Raw genomic sequence first — 21,738 nt, forward strand, 5'->3', positions numbered from 1 at the left:
CTGATGGGAAAAAAGGACCTTGCGACAGAAGGTCTGGTCTTAACGGAAGTGTCCACGGATGGCAAGAGGCCATCCGGACAAGATCCGCATACCAAAACCTGTGAGGCCATGCCGGAGCTACCAGCAGAACAAACGAGCATTCCTTCAGAATCTTGGAGATTACTCTTGGAAGAAGAACTAGAGGCGGAAAGATATAGGCAGGATGATACTTCCAAGGAAGTGATAATGCATCCACTGCCTCCGCCTGAGGATCCCGGGATCTGGACAGATACCTGGGAAGTTTCTTGTTTAGATGAGACGCCATCAGATCTATTTCTGGAAGTTCCCACATTTGAACAATCTGAAGAAATACCTCTGGGTGAAGAGACCATTCGCCCGGATGCAACGTTTGGCGACTGAGATAATCCGCTTCCCAATTGTCTATACCTGGGATATGAACCGCAGAGATTAGACAGGAGCTGGATTCCGCCCAAACCAGAATTCGAGATACTTCTTTCATAGCCAGAGGACTGTGAGTCCCTCCTTGATGATTGATGTATGCCACAGTTGTGACATTGTCTGTCTGAAAACAAATGAACGATTCTCTCTTCAGAAGAGGCCAAGACTGAAGAGCTCTGAAAATTGCACGGAGTTCCAAAATATTGATCGTAATCTCACCTCCTGAGATTCCCAAACTCCTTGTGCCGTCAGAGATCCCCACACAGCTCCCCAACCTGTAAGACTTGCATCTGTTGAAATTACAGTCCAGGTCGGAAGAACAAAAGAAGCCCCCTGAATTAAACGATGGTGATCTGTCCACCACGTCAGAGAGTGTCGTACAATCGGTTTTAAAGATATTAATTGAGATATCTTTGTGTAATCCCTGCACCATTGATTCAGCATACAGAGCTGAAGAGGTCGCATGTGAAAACGAGCAAAGGGGATCGCGTCCGATGCAGCAGTCATAAGACCAAGAATTTCCATGCATAAGGCTACCGAAGGGAATGATTGTGACTGAAGGTTTCGACAAGCTGAAATCAATTTTAGACGTCTCTTGTCTGTCAAAGACAGAGTCATGGACACTGAATCTATCTGGAAACCCAGAAAGGTTACCCTTGTCTGAGGAATCAATGAACTTTTTAGTGAATTGATCCTCCAACCATGATCTTGAAGAAACAACACAAGTCGATTCGTATGAGATTCTGCTAAATGTGAAGACTGAGCAAGTACCAAGATATCGTCCAAATAAGGAAATACCACAATACCCTGTTCTCTGATTACAGACAGAAGGGCACCGAGAACCTTTGTAAAAATTCTTGGAGCTGTAGCTAGGCCAAACGGCAGAGCCACAAACTGGTAATGCTTGTCCAGGAAAGAGAATCTCAGGAACTGATAATGATCTGGATGAATCGGAATATGCAGATATGCATCCTGTAAATCTATTGTGGACATATAATGCCCTTGCTGAACAAAAGGCAAGATAGTCCTTACAGTTACCATTTTGAACGTTGGTATCCTTACATAACGATTCAATATTTTTAGATCCAGAACTGGTCTGAAGGAATTCTCCTTCTTTGGTACAATGAAGAGATTCGAATAAAACCCCAGCCCCTGTTCCAGAACTGGAACTGGCATAATTACTCCAGCCAACTCTAGATCTGAAACACATTTCAGAAATGCTTGAGCTTTCACTGGATTTACTGGGACACGGGAAAGAAAAAATCTCTTTGCAAGAGGTCTTATCTTGAAACCAATTCTGTACCCTTCTGAAACAATGTTCTGAATCCAAAGATTGTGAACAGAATTGATCCAAATTTCTTTGAAAATATGTAACCTGCCCCCTACCAGCTGAGCTGGAATGAGGGCCGCACCTTCATGTGGACTTAGAAGCTGGCTTTGCTTTTATAGAAGGCTTGGATTTATTCCAGACTGGAGATGGTTTCCAAACTGAAACTGCTCCTGAGGATGAAGGATCAGGCTTTTGTTCTTTGTTGAAACGAAAGGAACGAAAACGATTATTAGCCCTGTTTTTACCCTTAGATTTTTTATCCTGTGGTAAAAAAGTTCCTTTCCCACCAGTAACAGTTGAGATAATAGAATCCAACTGAGAACCAAATAATTTGTTACCCTGGAAAGAAATGGAAAGTAGAGTCGATTTAGAAGACATATCAGCATTCCAAGTTTTAAGCCATAAAGCTCTTCTAGCTAAAATAGCTAGAGACATAAACCTGACATCAACTCTGATAATATCAAAAATGGCATCACAGATAAAATTATTAGCATGTTGAAGAAGAATAATAATATTATGAGAATCATGATCTGTTACTTGTTGCGCTAAAGTTTCCAACCAAAAAGTAGAAGCTGCAGCAACATCAGCCAATGATATAGCAGGTCTAAGAAGATTACCTGAACACAGATAAGCTTTTCTTAGAAAGGATTCAATTTTCCTATCTAAAGGATCCTTAAACGAAGTACCATCTGCGGTAGGAATAGTAGTACGTTTAGCAAGGGTAGAAATAGCCCCATCAACTTTAGGGATTTTGTCCCAAAATTCTAATCTGTCAGACAGCACAGGATATAATTGCTTAAAACGTTTAGAAGGAGTAAATGAATTACCCAAATTATTCCATTCTCTGGAAATTACTTCAGAAATAGCACCAGGAACAGGAAAAACTTCTGGAATAACCACAGGAGATTTAAAGACCTTATCTAAACGTTTAGATTTAGTATCAAGAGGACCAGAATCCTCAATTTCTAAAGCAATTAGTACTTCTTTAAGTAAAGAACGAATAAATTCCATTTTAAATAAATATGAAGATTTATCAGCATCAACCTCTGAGACAGAATCCTCTGAACCAGAAGAGTCATTAGAATCAGAATGATGATGTTCATTTAAAAATTCATCTGTATAAAGAGAAGTTTTAAAAGATTTTTTATGTTTACTAGAAGGAGGAATAACAGACATAGCCTTCTTGATGGATTCAGAAACAAAATCTCTTATGTTATCAGGAACACTCTGAACATTAGATGTTGATGGAACTGCAACAGGTAATGGTACATTACTAAAGGAAATATTATGTGCATTAACAAGTTTGTCATGACAATTAATACAAACAACAGCTGGAGGAACAGCTACCAAAAGTTTACAGCAGATACACTTAGCTTTGGTAGTTCCAGCACCAGACAGCGATTTTCCTGAAGTATCTTCTGACTCAGATGCAACGTGAGACATCTTGCAATATGTAAGAGAAAAAACAACATATAAAGCAAAATTGATCAAATTCCTTAAAAGACAGTTTCAGGAATGGGAAAAAATGCCAAGGAACAAGCTTCTAGCAACCAGAAGCAATGAAAAATGAGACTTAAATAATGTGGAGACAAAAGCGACGCCCATATTTTTTCAGCGCCAAATAAGACGCCCACATTATTTGGCGCCTAAATGCTTTTGGCGCCAAAAATGACGCCACGGCCGGAATGCCGACATTTTTGGCGCAAAAGAACGTAAAAAATGGCGCAACTTCCGGGGACACGTATGACGCCGGAAACAGAAAAGATTTTTTGCGCCAAAAAAGTCTGCGCCAAGAATGACGCAATAAAATGAAGCATTTTCAGCCCCCGCGAGCCTAACAGCCCACAGGGAAAAAAAAGTCAAATTTTTAAGGTAAGAAAAATGATTGATTCAAATGCATTATCCCAAATATGAAACTGACTGTCTGAAAATAAGGAATGTTGAACATCCTGAGTCAAGGCAAATAAATGTTTGAATACATATATTTAGAACTTTATTAAAAAAGTGCCCAACCATAGCTTAGAGTGTCACAGAAAATAAGACTTACTTACCCCAGGACACTCATCTACATGTTTGTAGAAAGCCAAACCAGTACTGAAACGAAAATCAGCAGAGGAAATGGTATATATATATATAAGAGTATATCGTCGATCTGAAAAGGGAGGTAAGAGATGAATCTCTACGACCGATAACAGAGAACCTATGAAATAGACCCCGTAGAAGGAGATCATTGAATTCAAACAGGCAATACTCTCCTCACATCCCTCTGACATTCACTGCACGCTGAGAGGAAAACCGGGCTCCAACCTGCTGCGGAGCGCATATCAACGTAGAATCTAGCACAAACTTACTTCACCACCTCCATAGGAGGCAAAGTTTGTAAAACTGATTTGTGGGTGTGGTGAGGGGTGTATTTATAGGCATTTTGAGGTTTGGGAAACTTTGCCCCTCCTGGTAGGAATGTATATCCCATACGTCACTAGCTCATGGACTCTTGCTAATTACATGAAAGAAATAAGAGTTAATTAGTGAGTCAGTTGTACCAAATTCTGCAATGATATTTATTGGATATTTTCATATTACGAATACCATCTGCTAAAGCTCAGAAAAATCTAATCTTGTCAGACCTTTTATCATCAGATATGCTTATTAACAGCACCTCCCATAATTAGCTGTACAAAGGTAAAGACAGTAAGTCCTATGATTTGCAACTAGTCTTAGAGCTAATAAAGATGATATCTCCTGTTGCCACATCCCGTATGATATTATTAGACAGACATTCACCTTATTTAACCCTACCTGGTTTAACAGGTTTTGCCTCAGTGAGTACATCACTCAGTGTGCACATAACTGATGAAAATTGATACTTCGGCTTCTGCCAACACCAAAATCGTCTTTTCTTTGCCATCACTCTAAGAAGTTGGACCTTATCCGAATCATTCAGGCTAGAAACGGATATTAAATCCCCACCAGCATCAATGTCCTTGAGGAAATTTCTTGTAGCTTTGGCAAACATCCTATATTATGAAATTTCCTAAAAAGAGAAAAAATAATAATACTGGCATTGGTATAAAAAATCAATAAAATATCAGAACATGATGATTTATAACGTGTCACAAAGTCTTTCAAGTATATTAAAAGGCTTAATAAAAATCTGAGGTTTCAAGTATTTTTCACAAAAAGGGCAATTCCAGAACAAGGGGTCATGATCTCCAGCTGAAGTGTAGCAGGTTCAAGAGTAATTACAGGAGCACTTCTTTACAGAAAGGGTGGTTGATTCATGGAATAAATTTAAATTCCACTAGTAAATATAAACACGGTGGGGGACTTCAAGAATGCCTGGGGTAAGCATAAGGCTATCCTACGTACTAATTAACCCCTTTGATGTGCATGACGAGGCATTCTCGTCATGTGAATCACTACCTGTAGGTGCATAACGAGCCCTTCTCGTCATGGAGAGGGACTGCCGATCAAACGCTTTTTTCGGCGATCCACCACACTACAGGCCGGGGATCATTGGTGGCCTAGTGGGTGGCACTCCCAGGCTTCATGCAAACCAGATCATTTAAAAATAAAGTAAATAGTGATCTGGTTTGCAATAGTACTGTATATGCACCATGAAAAAAAGTTTATGTCTAGAGACCCTTAATAACATTTATTTCCCAGTAAACAAGTCCATATTTTTAATATGTATAGTCAGGTGATCACTGTGGTAACGGTGAACACCTTTCTAGAAAAAAACTGCTTTTGTTTATGTACTGCACAATGGGGCCTCTCTGATCTACATTATAACCCCCCAATTGATGACAATGTAGTAAGGTGATCACAGTTACAGCAGTGTTCACAGGGCTAATTTTCAATATTATTTACTAAAATCTACCTAAAAATTACACTTTTTTTTTTTTTTTACTGTTTTGGCAATAGCTTTCTCACGTGCCATGAATTATAAATATAATAATGGTATATTGGGAATCTGCCGTCTACTGAAAAAAAACAATATATAATTTGTGTGGGTCTCTGTAATTTGACTACAATAGGGGTTTAAATGTAGGTTGCAGAAAAGCTCAAAATTGACTCAGCACTGGGGTGAAAAAAAGCTTAGCAGCGAAAAAGGTTAAAGTTACACTTTATAAGAAATGTGGGCAAACTTGACTAGTCCTATGATTCTTATCTTCAGTCAAAAATGATGTTTCTATCTCTGACTAAATGTCATTCATATGCAGAGAATCAGGTACATGATACCATCCCACAGAAAAAAATAAAGTGCAAGGGAACGTAAACATACCTTAATGATCATATCCATATAGGGAAGATTTATTAAAATAAAATGCTTTTTGAGGAAAATTCAATCTAAATATAGTTTCTATTTAAGATACATTATAATCCAAAGGTTATTTATCCTGAAATACAGATTTTTAATTATATAGCAAGATGCTGTATATTCATGGCTGTAATTTTTTTTTATAAATTAATCCCATTAATCCATTCACAATTGCATGCTCTCCCAAAGGTTTCTGTCAGATTATTTTGGACATTTTTTCTATCCTGAAGATATTATCACATGCCATTGTTTTTTTAGTTCTCAAAACTGTGAATTTGTGTCTGCAGAAATAACAGGCATTAACAGCAAACAAATGTTAAAAAATTAACATACAGGGTTGATAAATAGAGCTTAAAGGGACATAATCATGAAAGATAACTTTTGGGTTTCAGATAGAAGTAAATCTGAAAATTGTATGCTCTATCAGATCTTTTGTTGAAGGAGAGCAATGCTCTTCTGGGACCCAGCTGATACCAAGAGAACAAAGCAAATTAGATAAGAGAAGTCAATTGGAAATATGTTAAAATAATTGTATGTTCTTTCTGAATCATAAAAGTATAATTTTGACTTTACTGTCCCTTTAATGCCATTACTCCCCTGCAAATCTATGTACACAAAATCAACCCATACTAAGTTTCAAAAAACTCACTGAATAGAAGATTGTTTGGAATGGAATAGATCTGCACAAGGACTGAAGTGTGAGGAGGGATGGGCAAGCATTAAAAATGATATTTTTTTATTGTTTTAATTAAATAAAACTATTTCAATTGTTATTAATGTAATCATTATTTTTCTCTTTCCAATAAAGTACAGATGAAGTTGATTAAATATGAATAAATGGTCTGATATAACTGGAAAAAATCATCTGAATACGTATTATTCTAAAAATAAAAACCATGATTTAAATCAGTCTTACTGACTAATGATTTAAATCAAATTACATATATTATAAAACCCACACACTCATTTATTCACATAATTTTCATCTTTAGGTGTTGAGTTATATTTAAATAATCTTGGGATGTATAAAAAAAAAAAAGTACACATTTAGCTTTTGAAAAACTTCTAGTATTTAACTACTAAAGTAAGAAACATCACACATACATATAGACATATATATATATATATATATATATATATATATATATATATATATATATATATATATATATATATATTATATAAAAATAGATAGATATCCTAAGAAATTACACTTACTGGAGTATTTTAGAGAGGATCTGGTGCAAATGCTTGGAGACAGGACAATAGTGAAATATGCAATCTGCAGCTATAAAGGGTTTCAGTAATGTATTGTGAAATCAAATCTGTATGAGTAATTTTCATTAACTAAACTTTATGGGCAGGTTCTAAATGACCACACTACAGATCTACTTCTGCAAAAAAAACATTTGGTAATATTTAATTTTGTTACTAAGAGAACATGAAATTACTACTAGAATTCTCTTATTTTTTAATATATTTGAAATATAATCATGACTTAACAAATTTGTCTAAATCAAAGAGCAAGACAAACATTTATTTAAATAAACAAATAGCACACAGACCACAGTGATGATTAAACCTATTGCTGACATTGCTCCATATGCTTCTCTGGCAACCAAAGTGTTAATAGGCTGCTCTAACAAGTGACAGCTTCTCTCATGAAGCAAGGTAAGGATGCAGCACTACGGTACAGACCCTGAAAACGAGAGAAAAAACAGCATTTGGGAAACAGCTCTGGGTCCTCCCAATTTAATCTGCATGAAGACCCGGAGCTGTGTCCCAATGTATGTTTTTTCCAGTACTCTGTCAGTTAATGTGTTATATCTGATCAGAGTGAATATGCTCTATATTGTTGCTGCAAATAATTATTGCAGTGACAGTGGGAAGTATAGCTTTAGAATGGAGAGGCGGTTATTTTATATATAATAATAATAATAACTAGTATTTATATAGCGCCTTTCTCCCAGTGGGACTCGGAATGAACCAAAATCGGCAGCTGAATAGCAATAGTTGTTATTACCCAATTTAATGGTACTCATTTTATCGACCTCGGAAGGATGAAGGGCTGAGTCGGACCTGCCGGGATTTGAAACTGTGACCTTGTATCTTTTAAACAGGCTTTTTTTTTGTAGTCAAGGCATTTTACCAACTGAGCTACCTCACCATATTTTATATACTGTATGTATTGTATTATATAACATCATTCTTAGTTGCTTGTCCTGTGGTTTCTGCACAAATAAAAAAAAAGTGTCTCTCAACTTTTAAAGCTGCACTGAACTTCTCTTGACATTGGGTCCCTTTTATAAAGCTGCAAGAGCAGCTTTGATACCTCATCATTTCAGGTTCAAGCGAGCCTAAAATGATAGTTAAGTAGCTGTGATGGGGATGATTGACAGCCCCTGCTTGGGTGGCCTTGTACAAGCAGCAGCTTGTGCAATGTTAAATATGGGTAGCGTATGTGCCCACTCTGCGCAAAGCTGAGCAAACAGGTTTATTGGAGCGAACCTTATCTTTCCAGCATTTAATAATAGGGCCTATTGTCTCCAGTCAAAAGTTATCAGAACTCTAATATTTTGCCTCAATAGAGCATCTCTTGGCTTAAAGCAGGGTTTTTAAACTCCAGTCCTCAGGCCTCCCTAAAAGGCCAGATTTTCAGGATGTCTGAACAAATCAGCTGAGTAGTCACCATGGTTATTTACCTGCTCTCACCCAAGATAATCCTGAAAATCTGACCTGTTAGGGATGTCTGAGGACTTGAGTTCAAAATCCCTGGCTTAAAGGGACACTATAGTGCAACAATTGCGTTCTCTAATTCATTAGAGCTAATCAGTTTATTACACTACCAACCGTACAAATGTATGTGTTTAACCTTTCAAAAGGGATTAAAAACTGCATAATTAAAAGTTCCTATCATAAGCCACAGAGTACCGTTACCCCGATTGGATATGGCCACTGCGACAATCAGCAGGGGCAGCTGCACAGCAGTTCTCTGTGACTCATTACATTTGCTATGGAGTTGATTACAATCCTATACATCAAATTATGTATCTACAAAAATCCCCCTAGACCTGTAGAAAATCATTAGATACCATTTTCCTAAATTATTGGAATCAACCCTTATGTGTTTAACACCACTGGAGGGTCAGTAGTGCTAAAATGACATCATCTCACTAATCTCTTTAAAGGGACAGTCTACACCACAATTTGTATTGTTTAAAAAAAATATATATATGCTTACCTGATAAATGTATTTATTTCCGGATACGGAGAGTCCACAACTTGAGTAATTATTGTTGGGAATATCTCTCCTGGCCAGCAGGAGGAGGCAAAGAGCACTGCAGTTAAACTGCTAAGTATCACTCCCTTACCCACAACCCCCAGTCATTCGACCAAAGGGAAATGGAGAAAAAGGAGTAACACAAGGAGGTGCTTGAGGTTATAGTCAAAAGAACAAATGTCTTAAAATAAAGGGTGGGACCATGGACCATATCCGGAAATAAATACATTTATCAGGTAAGCATACATTTTGTTTTACTTTCCTAAGATATGGTGAGTCCACGGCTTGAGTAATTACTGTTGGGAACCAATACCCAAGCTAGAGGACACAGATAAATAGGAGGGACAAGACAGACAGTCCTAAACAAAAGGCATCACTGCTTGAAGAACCTTTCTCTCAAAAGTAGCCTCAGCCGAGGCAAAAGTATCAAATTTGGAAAAAGTATGTAGAGAAGACCAAATTGCAGCCTTGCAAATTTGTTCCACAGAAGCTTTATTTTTGAAAGCCCAAGAAGAGGAAACGGCTCTTGTGGAATGAGCCGTAATTCTCTCAGGAGGCTGCTGTCCAGCAGTCTCATAAACCAAACGAATTATACTTCGTAACCAAAAAGACAGAGTAGCAGCAGTAGCTTTCTGACCTTTACGTTTCCCAGAGAAACAGACAAAGAGGGCAGATGATTGGCGAAAATCCTTAGTCGCCTGAAAGTAGAATTTAAGAGCACATACAAGATCCAAATTGTGTAACAAACGTTCTTTGGAAGAAGAAGGATTAGGACACAGGGAGGGAACAACAATTTCCTGATTAATATTTCTATTAGAAACAACCTTAAGGCTCCGACAGGTTCCGGAGGAGGAGCTTGCGCTCAGGTCACGCTTGCAAGCCTCCAGATCCCTGCAGCTGAGCCCTTGGCAGTTAAATCACGCCAGACCCCCTGGTGACTGGGGAAGTTTCTGTAGCAGGGCCGGATTTCGCCCTGAGGGACCCGTGGAGCGCATCAACCAACCTGCACCTTAGAGTATTTACTTTGGAGCCCCACGTATATCATCTTGTGGACAGGGCTCCAGAAGATTTTAATTCCATCATTGGCAGTCCCCCCTCCCACTGGTGCTGCGTGAGGGGGGTAGATAGACAGCCGTAAGTACTGTTAAGTACCTTCGAAACCTGACCTGCAGCAGTGTGTTTGCCCCTTGGTAAAGCCCTCCCCCCACGGGTGTTGCGTGCGGGAGGCAGGTAAAGCAAACTCCAGCGTGTCCAGTCGAACCTGATTCACATAGCAGCAGTCCCCCCCTCCCACTTGTGCTGTGTGAGGGGGTTTGATAGCCTAAAATAAGGAATACCGTGTGTTGCTACAATTTAACCCCTTTGCCTGCTCACCTGATAGAACCTCTCGCTTACGGGTTTTGTGTTTAGGGGACGACAATCTTTTACCACCATAAGTCAACTCTTTGATTGATCTTAGTCACCGCAGAATAGCGGAGTGAGGTGGGTTGTTCTCTGGAGATCTTCATCATCTGAGAGGTGAGTGAGCCGTTAGCAGCCGTACTGGTACTTGCATCACTGGGGGTTTTCTGTTTATTGTTCCCTGCCATACTTGCACGGGGAGGCTGGAATTGAACGCTTAAGGGAAAGAAAACAAATAAGACCTTAGAGTAAACAGGAATTAACCGCCATTAATATACTGAGGGACTCTATTAAGGCATTGTTGTGATTTTTGCACCGAAGGAAGAGCAAAAGGAATTTTTTTTTTCTTCCCAATAAAGCCTTCAGTATTCACCTTCTCCAGCCCCCCTTTAAGTAGGAGCAGGGGAGAAGGGGACAGCGCAAAGAAAGGGAGAGAAAAGGGAAAGAAAAAAAAAGGGGAAAAAAAACGGGATATAAAGCACGAAGTAACTTTTATTGGAGTCTTGAATCTGCATATCCCAGTCTGGGTTACACAATATTGCTCTCATTCAAATAATATCGTTTTGGACTTAAAAGTAAAAGGACAGAATCTCCCTCCTTGCTATAGAACTCTTTAGGGGAGTATTTTTTTCTCTGATAACATATGGCTTCACATGATTATATATGGGCTATCCTTGGTCAACTAAGCTTAGTACTGACCAAGCTTGTATAATCTTAAGTTTTCACTGTACTGTCCTATGTTGAAATGTTTTTTTAATTCTAGCTTTTTTATATAGGATTTACAGGGTTCAATTTTTTCTTGCTCAAAGTAGCAAATAACCCAGTCAACCTGATACAATTGAGCTATTATATTTTCTCTATGGCTAAGCTTTAAAAATTCTTGAAGGGTATTAGGTTGGCTAATTTAAAAGGTCATAACTTCTCCTTTATTCCCTTTCTAGCCACTTAAAAACTAAAGGAAAGGTACAAAAAAAGGAAATGAATAAAATAAATGTTCCTGGTTATCCTAAGGGCTAAATAATTCCACGTGATTCTAGATTTAGTTCTATATATTATTGAGGGGTCAGAACCCAAATAATTATCATCTCAAATGACTTAAAGTCCACATATATAGTGGGAAGTGGGCCTTGCACGGTATAAAATATTAAGTTGTGTGTGAATCATTTTCTTTAGGCACTTAATTTTAGAGGCACCCTTTGAAATTAAATTAAAAATTCTTTCAAATAATTAAGTCTAATCTATAACACCAATTCTCCAAATAAACAGATTTGGCGGAATTCCTTGACTTTAGGCATATAAAGGTGAATAATGTAATATTATTTGTTTCTTCATTTATATGGCACATATAGTTGGTATGCTTTTGATAAATGTATTGTTAACTTGATTGTATTCAGTGGAGGTAATTCTATGTATACTCTTGCTGATGAAATATGTCCTACTTGCATCTGAATAAGGGGGTAGGAAGCATATACCCTCCCTTCAGTAAATTCAGCAGTTTATATCGTATAAGTATATTTCTGGACTCAGCTATTTAGCATATTGCTGATTAGCAGGCTTTGTTTGAATTTTACCTGGCATTAAACTCATGATCAGATAATTCCAAGGTCTAGATCACATATCAGATTGGATTCTGAGTAACAGGGAAATAGTAGATCAGATAAGCGTCCTCAGCTGGTTCGCTAGATCTCTAATTCAAATATCTAATATCTTGCTGCTTAAGTAGTAAAGCTATATTAGGAGCCGAGTTCTAAGGATTCACTATATTAAGTAGTGTATATCCTCTAAATATATGTAAATCCAAGAGCACCTTAATTAAAGGGGTCCCTGAATTGCCTAAGTCTTGCAGACCTAATAGCGGGTCTAGAGCCCAACTGGTAGAGTTTAAAGCCCTATATCCAAGGCCGAACTACTGGACCCCTTCCAGTGCTGTGTGCCACCTTCTGGTCTATTTCTTTCACAAATTAATTGAACACCCCTTTTTTTTCTCTCCTTCTTTCCCTGCACAACTCGCACCTCCTTAACCCTCACTACTTTTTGATAAATCTTGGCACTTCACATAGAGATGGCGGCTCTATTCTAATCTTGGATTTTCACTTTTAAATTTATATGGATAAATACATCACTTCACCTTCCTTCACGTCTAAGCCTAATCCAAGCATGGCATCCAAGCACAAGGAACGGAGTAACAAAAATCCTACAGAGACTCTGGTAGAGGTTCACTCTGAGTCCACTCACTCTAATGCCCACTCTATGTCTACCCAGGAATCGCAATCATTAGTTGCTAGCATCTTAGAAGCTATAACACCAAAATTTGACTTACTAAGAACTGAAATTAAACAAGAAATTCTGTCCTTGACGACAGAAGTTAGGTAGTTCTCTAACAGACTGCAAATAGCTGAGCAGAGAATTTCGGACCTAGAGGACGTGTCTAATTCAAATGTCTCTAGGATTGAGAAAAACTTTAAAGAACTAGTTAAAATGCAGACTAAACTAGAAGACCTCAAAAATAGATCAGGAAGAGGAGGCGGGGGGGGGCAGGGGCGGCTGGGAACGGCTACACTACAGAAAATGATTTTATAAAAAGTTGGAAAATGTAATAATAAAAAAAAAGCATCTAAGGGATCTGGGAGGGGTGGGGGTTGGTCTTGGGGGGGGGGAGCTACACTACAGAAATAGTCAATACATTTTTTTTTTTAAAAAAAGCATTTTTTTTAGTAAACTGGGTAGAGGGGGAGGGTTAGAGAGCTGTTTGGGGGGGGGGGACCCTACACATCAGCATATGTAAATATGCTACAATTTTTTTTGTTTTTAAAAATACCTTATTTTAGTACTGGCAGACTTTCTGCCAGTACTTAAGATAGCTGAGACAATTGTGGGGTGGGAGAGGGAAGAAAGCTGTTTGGGAGGGATCAGGGGGTGTGATGTGTCAGGTGGGAGGCTGATCTTTACATTAAAGCTAAAATTATCCCTGCAAGCTCCCAAAGCCATATATGTCTGCTATTTCTGAACAAAGGTGATCCCATAACTGCACAAGCTGTTTGTAAATAATTTCAGTGAGAAACCTAAAGTTTGTGAAAAAGTTTGTGAAAAAGTGAACTTTTTTTTTTTTTTTTATGGCATTTGGCGTGGAAATGGTGGCATGAAATATACCAAAATGGGCCTAGATCAATACTTTGGGTTGTCTACTACACTACACTAAAGCTAAAATTAACCCTACAAGCTCCCTAATTAACCCCTTCACTGCTGGGCATAATACACGTGTGGTGCGCAGCTGCATTTAGCGGCCTTCTAATTACCAAGAAGCAACGCCAAAGCCATATATGTCTGCTATGTCTGAACAAAGGGGATCCCAGAGAAGCTTTTAAAACCATTTGTGCCATAATTGCACAAGCTGTTTGTAAATAATTTCAGTGAGAAACCTAAAGTTTGTGAAAAAAATTGTGAAAAAGTGAACAATTTTTTTTTATTTGATCTCATTTGGCAGTGAAATGTTGGCATGAAATATACCAAAATGGGCCTAGATCAATACTTTGGGATGTCTTCTAAAATATATATATATATACACATGTCAAGGGATATTCAGGGATTCCTGAAAGATATCAGTGTCCTAATGTAACTAGCGCTAATATTGAAAAAAAATGGTTTGGAAATAGCAAAGTGCTACTTGTACTTATTGCCCTATAACTTGCAAAAAAAGTAAAGAACATGTAAACATTGGGTATTTCTAAGCTCAGGACAAAATTTAGAAACTATTTAGCATGGGTGTTTTTTGGTGGTTGTAGATGTGTAACAGATTTTGGGGGTCAAAGTAAGAAAAAGTGTGTTTTTTTTCATTCTTTCCACATATTTTATATTTTTTTTATAGTAAATTATAAGATATGATGAAAATAATGGTATCTTTAGAAAGTCCATTTAATGACGAGAAAAACAGTATATATTATGTGTGGGTAAAGTAAATGAGTAAGAGGAAAATTACAGCTAAACACAAACACCGCAGAAATGTAAAAATAGCCCTGGTCCTTAAAGGAAAGAAATTGAAAAATGGCCTTGTCCTTAAGGGGTTAAGTCATGGACATTATTCTAATAAATTATACCTTGACGGTATGGGACCAGATAAGTTTCCTCCTCCCAGAGAAGAGGGGGGGGGGGTCGGGTGAATTTTAATTTCTTTTCTTTAATTTTTTCTCTCTTCCCCCCCTCCTGTCCTTTCTTATGCATGTTTTTTTAGTAAAATAAATGATCACGGTTAATCAGCTTAGGTTGACTTTGTGGAATGTTGGGGGCATTACATCGCCCTTAAAACGCAAAACAATTATAGCACATCTACAGAAACTCAAAACAAGTATTGCGCTTTTACAGGAATCACATTTGAGCTTAGAAGAATCTATGAAATTAAAATCCTCCTAGGTGGGCGAGGTTGTGACCACTTCTTCCACCAATAGAAAAAAAGGAATTGCAATCCTTTTAGGGAAAAAAGTTAACTTACGAAACTTTACTTACAATAGTAGACACAGATAGTAGATTTTTAATTCTTAAATTAAAGATAGCAAACTCTTTCTATACTCTGTGCAATCTTTATGCACCTAACATTATTGACCTAAAATTCTGGGAGTCTCTCCAGGCTAGAATCCTTCAAGTGGCAGAAGGTCATCTGATACTGGCAGGGGATTTTAATATGTCCCCCCCGGTATCCCTTAGATAGATTAAAACAAGGCACTTTTCAAAAGAAATTAAAAAAAAAAAGAAAATCTAGAAACAAAGTTGTTCAATACTATTATTCAAAATCTAGCAGTAAAAGATATCTGGAGATCTCGTCATCCGGATGATCGAAACTATACTTGTTTCTCCAGCTCCGCTAAATCATTGTCAAGAATTGATCTTTTTCTGGTTAGCGATAGCTTGTGCAAGTTAGGGGCAAAATCCACAATTTCAGCAATCTGTATCTCAGATCACGCCCCTATTCTGTTAGATATCCCGTTTGGAAACAAATATGGATATGTGGCATGCTTTACCTATCCAAAATATTTGAATAAAAATCCCAAATTTAAGAATTGGATAAAAATAAAAGTTTAGCGTTGGATCAGTTGATAACCCATCGACTTTATGGGAAGCTGCAAAAACAGTATTAAGAGGGGAAATTTTTGCATTTACGGCTAGATTTAAAAAAAATTCTAGACTCGGAGAAAGAGAGGTTGCAGCTGCAGTGGGAAATGCGTACAACAGATATTTAAATATTCCATCAGAAGAAAACTGGAGAAGATATTTAGGGACAAAAAAAGAGAACGGGATACCTTTATACTGCAAAATACAACACATACATACCTAAAATATCAGGCAAGATTATATAAGTTTGGTAACAAATCGGGTAAACTTTTATTAAAATTAGTGAAAAACTTTAAAAAATCCTCCCTGATTGAATCCTTACAGGACGAAGGGAAATATCTTACTACACCCAGAGAAATATCTGATTCCTTTTATAATTATTTTAAAAATATCTACTCCCTAAGTCCCGCGAACAAAACAGCACGTCAAAATTTTTGGAAGAATACCAGTACCCCACGAGTAAGTACTGAATTTAACAAAAAGTTGAACACCCCTATCTCAGAACAAAAAGTTCTACAAGCTATACAATAATTGAAAACAGATAAAGCCCCGGGCCCGGACGCACTACCAAACGAAGTATATAAGACTCTTACCCCATTAATTGTCCCTCATTTAACAAATCTGTTTAATTTTTATTATATAGAAGAATCTCGGATCTCAACTAATTTCGCGGCATCACAGACAATTCTTATACCTAATCCAGGGAAGGATTTGTCCAAAAAGGAATCCTATAGGCCTATAGCTTTGTTAAACACCGATTATAAATTATTTACATCTATTTTGGCTAGAAGACTACAAGAAGGATTAGTAGAGGTTATCCATAAGGATCAGGCGTGATTCCTTTATAATTGTAATTCTGCCGCAAAAATTAGGCAATTACTGCTAACCATTGACTCTCTTAAAAACTCAGATAGGGGAAAGTTGGAAGATCATACAGACGCTGCTATATTAGCCATTGATGCCGAAAAGGCATTTGATTGTGTACAGCATGATCACCTGCTGGATACCTTACATCATTTTTGAATAAGTAATACATTTCTTAAATTGATAAATAATCTATATACGCAAGCTTCCACTAGGTTAATTACTAACGACTTGGAATCAAATATTATTAGGCTGGAAAGAGGCACCCGGCAAGGATGCCCGTTATCTCTGTTGCTTTTTGATCTCGCAATTGAACCGCTGGCCATTAAAATCAGGCAGCAAATTGAGGGTATAAAAATTGGGAAAAAGGAAGTGAAATTGGAATTATATGCAGACGACCTGCTAGTATATCTTTATCAAACATATATCTTTATCAAACATTCCCAAAGTTATGAACCTAATAGAACTATTCAGCCAATTTTTCAGGCTATAAAATTAATTCCCTGAAATCAGAGTTGTTGTGGCTGAAAGAAAAAAAAAAAAAAAAAAAAAAAAAAATCGAAAAACTCTCCAGCTAAAATTCCTTTTAAAATAGTCACAAATTCTTTCAGATATTTGGGAATTAATATATCGGCTGAACCTCAAGATTGGTACTCTTTGAATATTCCTCCCACTATTACTCAAATTAAAATGTATATGAGGAATTGGCGGAGTCTTCCTTTATCTATTTTGGGCCGCATTGCATTATTTAAGATGGTGCTTCTCCCCAAAATATTATATATTCTTCAATATCTTCCTATCCTTTAAAAATTATCGATATCAAGAACATGAATACTGCAATTCGTCAGTTTATATGGCAGAATAAAAGACCCAGAATATCTATTCAAAAGTTATCACTTCCAAAATATCTAGCAGGATTTGCCCTTCCTGACATGCGAACTTATAATCTGGTTTTCCTTGGCCGCATTGTTATAGATTGGATTACAAATTTAGATTTCTTCACAGATAATACTCTGGAAGCTAATATGATTTTTCCATATTCTCATCTCTCTCTGATCCATTTACCATACAATTTAATACCTAAAAAGGTGAAAGTATATAAATCAATTTACACAATAATACAGGCTTGGAAAAAAATTGGGTCTTATGCCATAACGAATATGAATATACCCAGATATCAAACCTTTATTGGAAATCCAGAATATCAAGAGGGCATTCAATCTTTAGTTCTTCAAGTGTGACAGAAAAAAGGCCTGTACCTGGCCTCACAATTTTAAATCAAACAGCACAAAACATTAAATCATTTGAAGAACTAAAACAAGAATTTAATCTCGAAAATCGTGATTTTTTTTTTGCATATTTACAGTCTAGGCACTATGGCCTAGATTTAGAGTTTGGCGGTAGCCGTGAAAACCAGCGTTAGTGGCTCCTAACGCTGGTTTTAGGCTACCGCCGGTATTTGGAGTCAGTCAGGAAAGGGTCTAACGCTCACTTTTCAGCCGCGACTTTTCCATACCGCAGATCCCCTTACATCAATTGCGTATCCTATCTTTTCAATGGGATCTTTCTAACTCCGGTATTTAGAGTCGTGGCTGAAGTGAGCGTTAGAAATCTAACGACAAAACTCCAGCCGCAGAAAAAAGTCAGTAGTTAAGAGCTTTCTGGGCTAACGCCGGTTTATAAAGCTCCTAACTACTGTACTCTAAAGTACACTAGCACCCATAAACTACCTATGTACCCCTAAACCGAGGTCCCCCCACATCGCCGCCACTCAATTAAATTTTTTTAACCCCTAATCTGCCGACCGCCACCTACGTTATACTTATGTACCCCTAATCTGCTGCCCCTAACACCGCCGACCCCTATATTATATTTATTAACCCCTAACCTGCCCCCCACAACGTCGCCGCCAGCTACCTACAATAATTAACCCCTAATCTGCCGACCGCAAAGCGCCGCTACTTACGTTATCCTTATGTACCCCTAATCTGCTGCCCCTAACATTGCCGACCCCTATATTATATTTATTAACCCCTAACCTGCCCCCCTCAACGTCGCCTCCACCTGCCTACACTTATTAACCCCTAATCTGCCGAGCGGATCTCACCGCTACTATAATAAAGTTATTAACCCCTAATCCGCCTCACTCCCGCCTCAATAACCCTATAATAAATAGTATTAACCCCTAATCTGCCCTCCCTAACATCGCCGACACCTAGCTTCAATTATTAACCCCTAATCTGCCGATCGGAGCTCACCGCTACTCTAATAAATTTTTTAACCCCTAAAGCTAATTTTAACCCTAACCCCCCCCTAAGTTAAATATAATTTTATTCTAACAAAATTAATTAACTCTTATTAAATAAATTATTCCTATTTAAAGCTAAATACTTACCTGTAAAATAAACCCTAATATAGCTACAACATAAATTATAATTATATTATAGCCATTTTAGGATTAATATTTAATTTTACAGGTAACTTTGTATTTATTTTAACCAGGTACAATAGCTATTAAATAGTTAAGAACTATTTAATAGCTAAAATAGTTAAAATAATTACAAAATTACCTGTAAAATAAATCCTAACCTAAGTTACAATTAAACCTAACACTACACTATCAATAAATTAATTAAATAAAATACCTACAATTATCTACAATTAAACCTAACACTACACTATCAATAAATTAATTAAATAAAATACCTACAATTATCTACAATTAAACCTAACACTACACTATCAATAAATTAATTAAATACAATACCTACAATTATCTACAATTAAACCTAACACTACACTATCAATAAATTAAATACAATACCTACAATTATCTACAATTAAACCTAACACTACACTATCAATAAATTAATTAAATACAATACCTACAATTATCTACAATTAAACCTAACACTACACTATCAATAAATTATTTAAATAAAATATCTACAAATAACTACAATGAAATAAACTAACTAAAGTACAAAAATAAAAAAGAACTAAGTTACAAAAAATAAAAAAATATTTACAAACATTAGAAAAATATTACAACAATTTTAAACTAATTACACCTACCCTATTCTAAATTAAAAAAGTTCAAAGCTCTTTTACCTTACCAGCCCTGAACAGGGCCCTTTGCGGGGCATGCCCCAAGAAATTCAGCTCTTTTGCCTGTAAAAAAAACACATACAATACCCCCCCCCAACATTACAAACCACCACCCACATACCCCTAATCTAACCCAAACCCCCCTTAAATAAACCTAACACTAAGCCCCTGAAGATCTTCCTACCTTATCTTCACCATACCAGGTTCACGATCGGTCCTCGGAAGTGTTGATCCAAGCCCAAGCGGGGGGCTGAAGAGTGACGTCCATCCTCGGGCTGAAGTCTGGATCCAAGCGGCGGCTGAAGAAATCCATCATCGGGCTGAAGTCGGAAGTCCATCATCGGGATGAAGTCTTCTATCAAGCCGCATCTTCAATCTTCTTTCTTCTGGAGCGGAGCGGAACCTTCTTCTTCCAAGCCGACGCGGAACATCCTCTTCAACCGACGACTAGACAACGAATGACGGTTCCTTTAAATGACGTCATCCAAGATGGCATCCCTCGAATTCCGATTGGCTGATAGGATTCTATCAGCCAATCGGAATTAAGGTAGGAAAATTCTGATTGGCTGATGGAATCAGCCAATCAGAATCAAGTTCAATCCGATTGGCTGATCCAATCAGCCAATCAGATTGAGCTTGCATTCTATTGGCTGTTCCGATCAGCCAATAGAATGCGAGCTCAATCTGATTGGCTGATCGGAATTCGAGGGATGCCATCTTGGATGACGTCCCTTAAAAGGAGCCTTCATTCGTCGGTAGTCCGTCGGGCCAGCAGGATGTTCCGCGTCGGAGGTCTGCAAGATGAACATGGATCAGGAAGAAAGAAGATTGAAGATGCCGTTGATAGAAGACTTCAGCCAGATCATGGACCTCTTCAGCTCCCGCTTGGATGAAGACTTCAGCCGGATCATGGACATCTTCAGCCCCCCGCTTGGGCTTGGATCAAGACATCGGAGGAGCTCTTCTGGATCGATCGGTGAACCTGGTATGGTGAAGATAAGGTAGGAAGATCTTCAGGGGCTTAGTGTTAGGTTTATTTAAGGGGGGTTTGGGTTAGATTAGGGGTATGTGGGTGGTGGGTTGTAATGTTGGGGGGGGGGGTATTGTATGTGTTTTTTTTACAGGCAAAAGAGCTGAATTCTTTGGGGCATGCCCCGCAAAGGGCCCTGTTCAGGGCTGGTAAGGTAAAAGAGCTTTGAACTTTAGTAATTTAGAATAGGGTAGGGCATTTTTTTTTATTTTGGGGGGCTTTGTTATTTTATTAGGGGGCTTAGAGTAGGTGTAATTAGTTTAAAATTGTTGTAATATTTTTCTAATGTTTGTAAATATTTTTTTATTTTTTGTAACAGTTCTTTTTTATTTTTTGTACTTTAGTTAGTTTATTTCATTGTAGTTATTTGTAGATATTTTATTTAAATAATTTATTGATAGTGTAGTGTTAGGTTTAATTGTAACTTAGGTTAGGATTTATTTTACAGGTAATTTTGTAATTATTTTAACTATTTTAGCTATTAAATAGTTCTTAACTATTTAATAGCTATTGTACCTGGTTAAAATAAATACAAAGTTACCTGTAAAATAAATATTAATCCTAAAATAGCTATAATATAAATATAATTTATATTGTAGCTATATTAGGATTTATTTTACAGGTAAGTATTTAGCTTTAAATAGGAATAATTTATTTAATAAGAGTTAATTAATTTCGTTAGATTTAAATTATATTTAACTTAGGGGGGTGTTAGTGTTAGGGTTAGACTTAGCTTTAGGGGTTAATACATTTATTAGAATAGCGGTGAGCTCCAGTCGGCAGATTAGGGGTTAAGTGTAGGCAGGTGGAGGCGACGTTGTGGGGGGCAGATTAGGGGTTAATAAATATAATATAGGGGTCTG

The 21,738-nt window shown here is 37.3% G+C and overlaps 1 protein-coding gene across 2 annotated transcripts in view; it reads right to left on the reverse strand.

The window, feature by feature from the left end:
• The window catches only part of LOC128643646 (gasdermin-E), a 257,302-nt gene that overhangs the window by 174,363 nt on the left and 61,201 nt on the right, over positions 1-21,738 (reverse strand). For both annotated transcript variants that reach the window (XM_053696473.1, XM_053696472.1), the window contains exon 2: positions 4,568-4,802. In XM_053696473.1, coding sequence (XP_053552448.1) covers positions 4,568-4,784 — 217 coding nt within the window. In that variant the 5' untranslated portion in view covers positions 4,785-4,802. The remainder of the gene's footprint in view (positions 1-4,567; positions 4,803-21,738) is intronic.

This window comes from Bombina bombina, unplaced genomic scaffold (genome assembly GCF_027579735.1).
Source record: "Bombina bombina isolate aBomBom1 unplaced genomic scaffold, aBomBom1.pri scaffold_440, whole genome shotgun sequence".
NCBI lineage: Eukaryota > Metazoa > Chordata > Amphibia > Anura > Bombinatoridae > Bombina > Bombina bombina.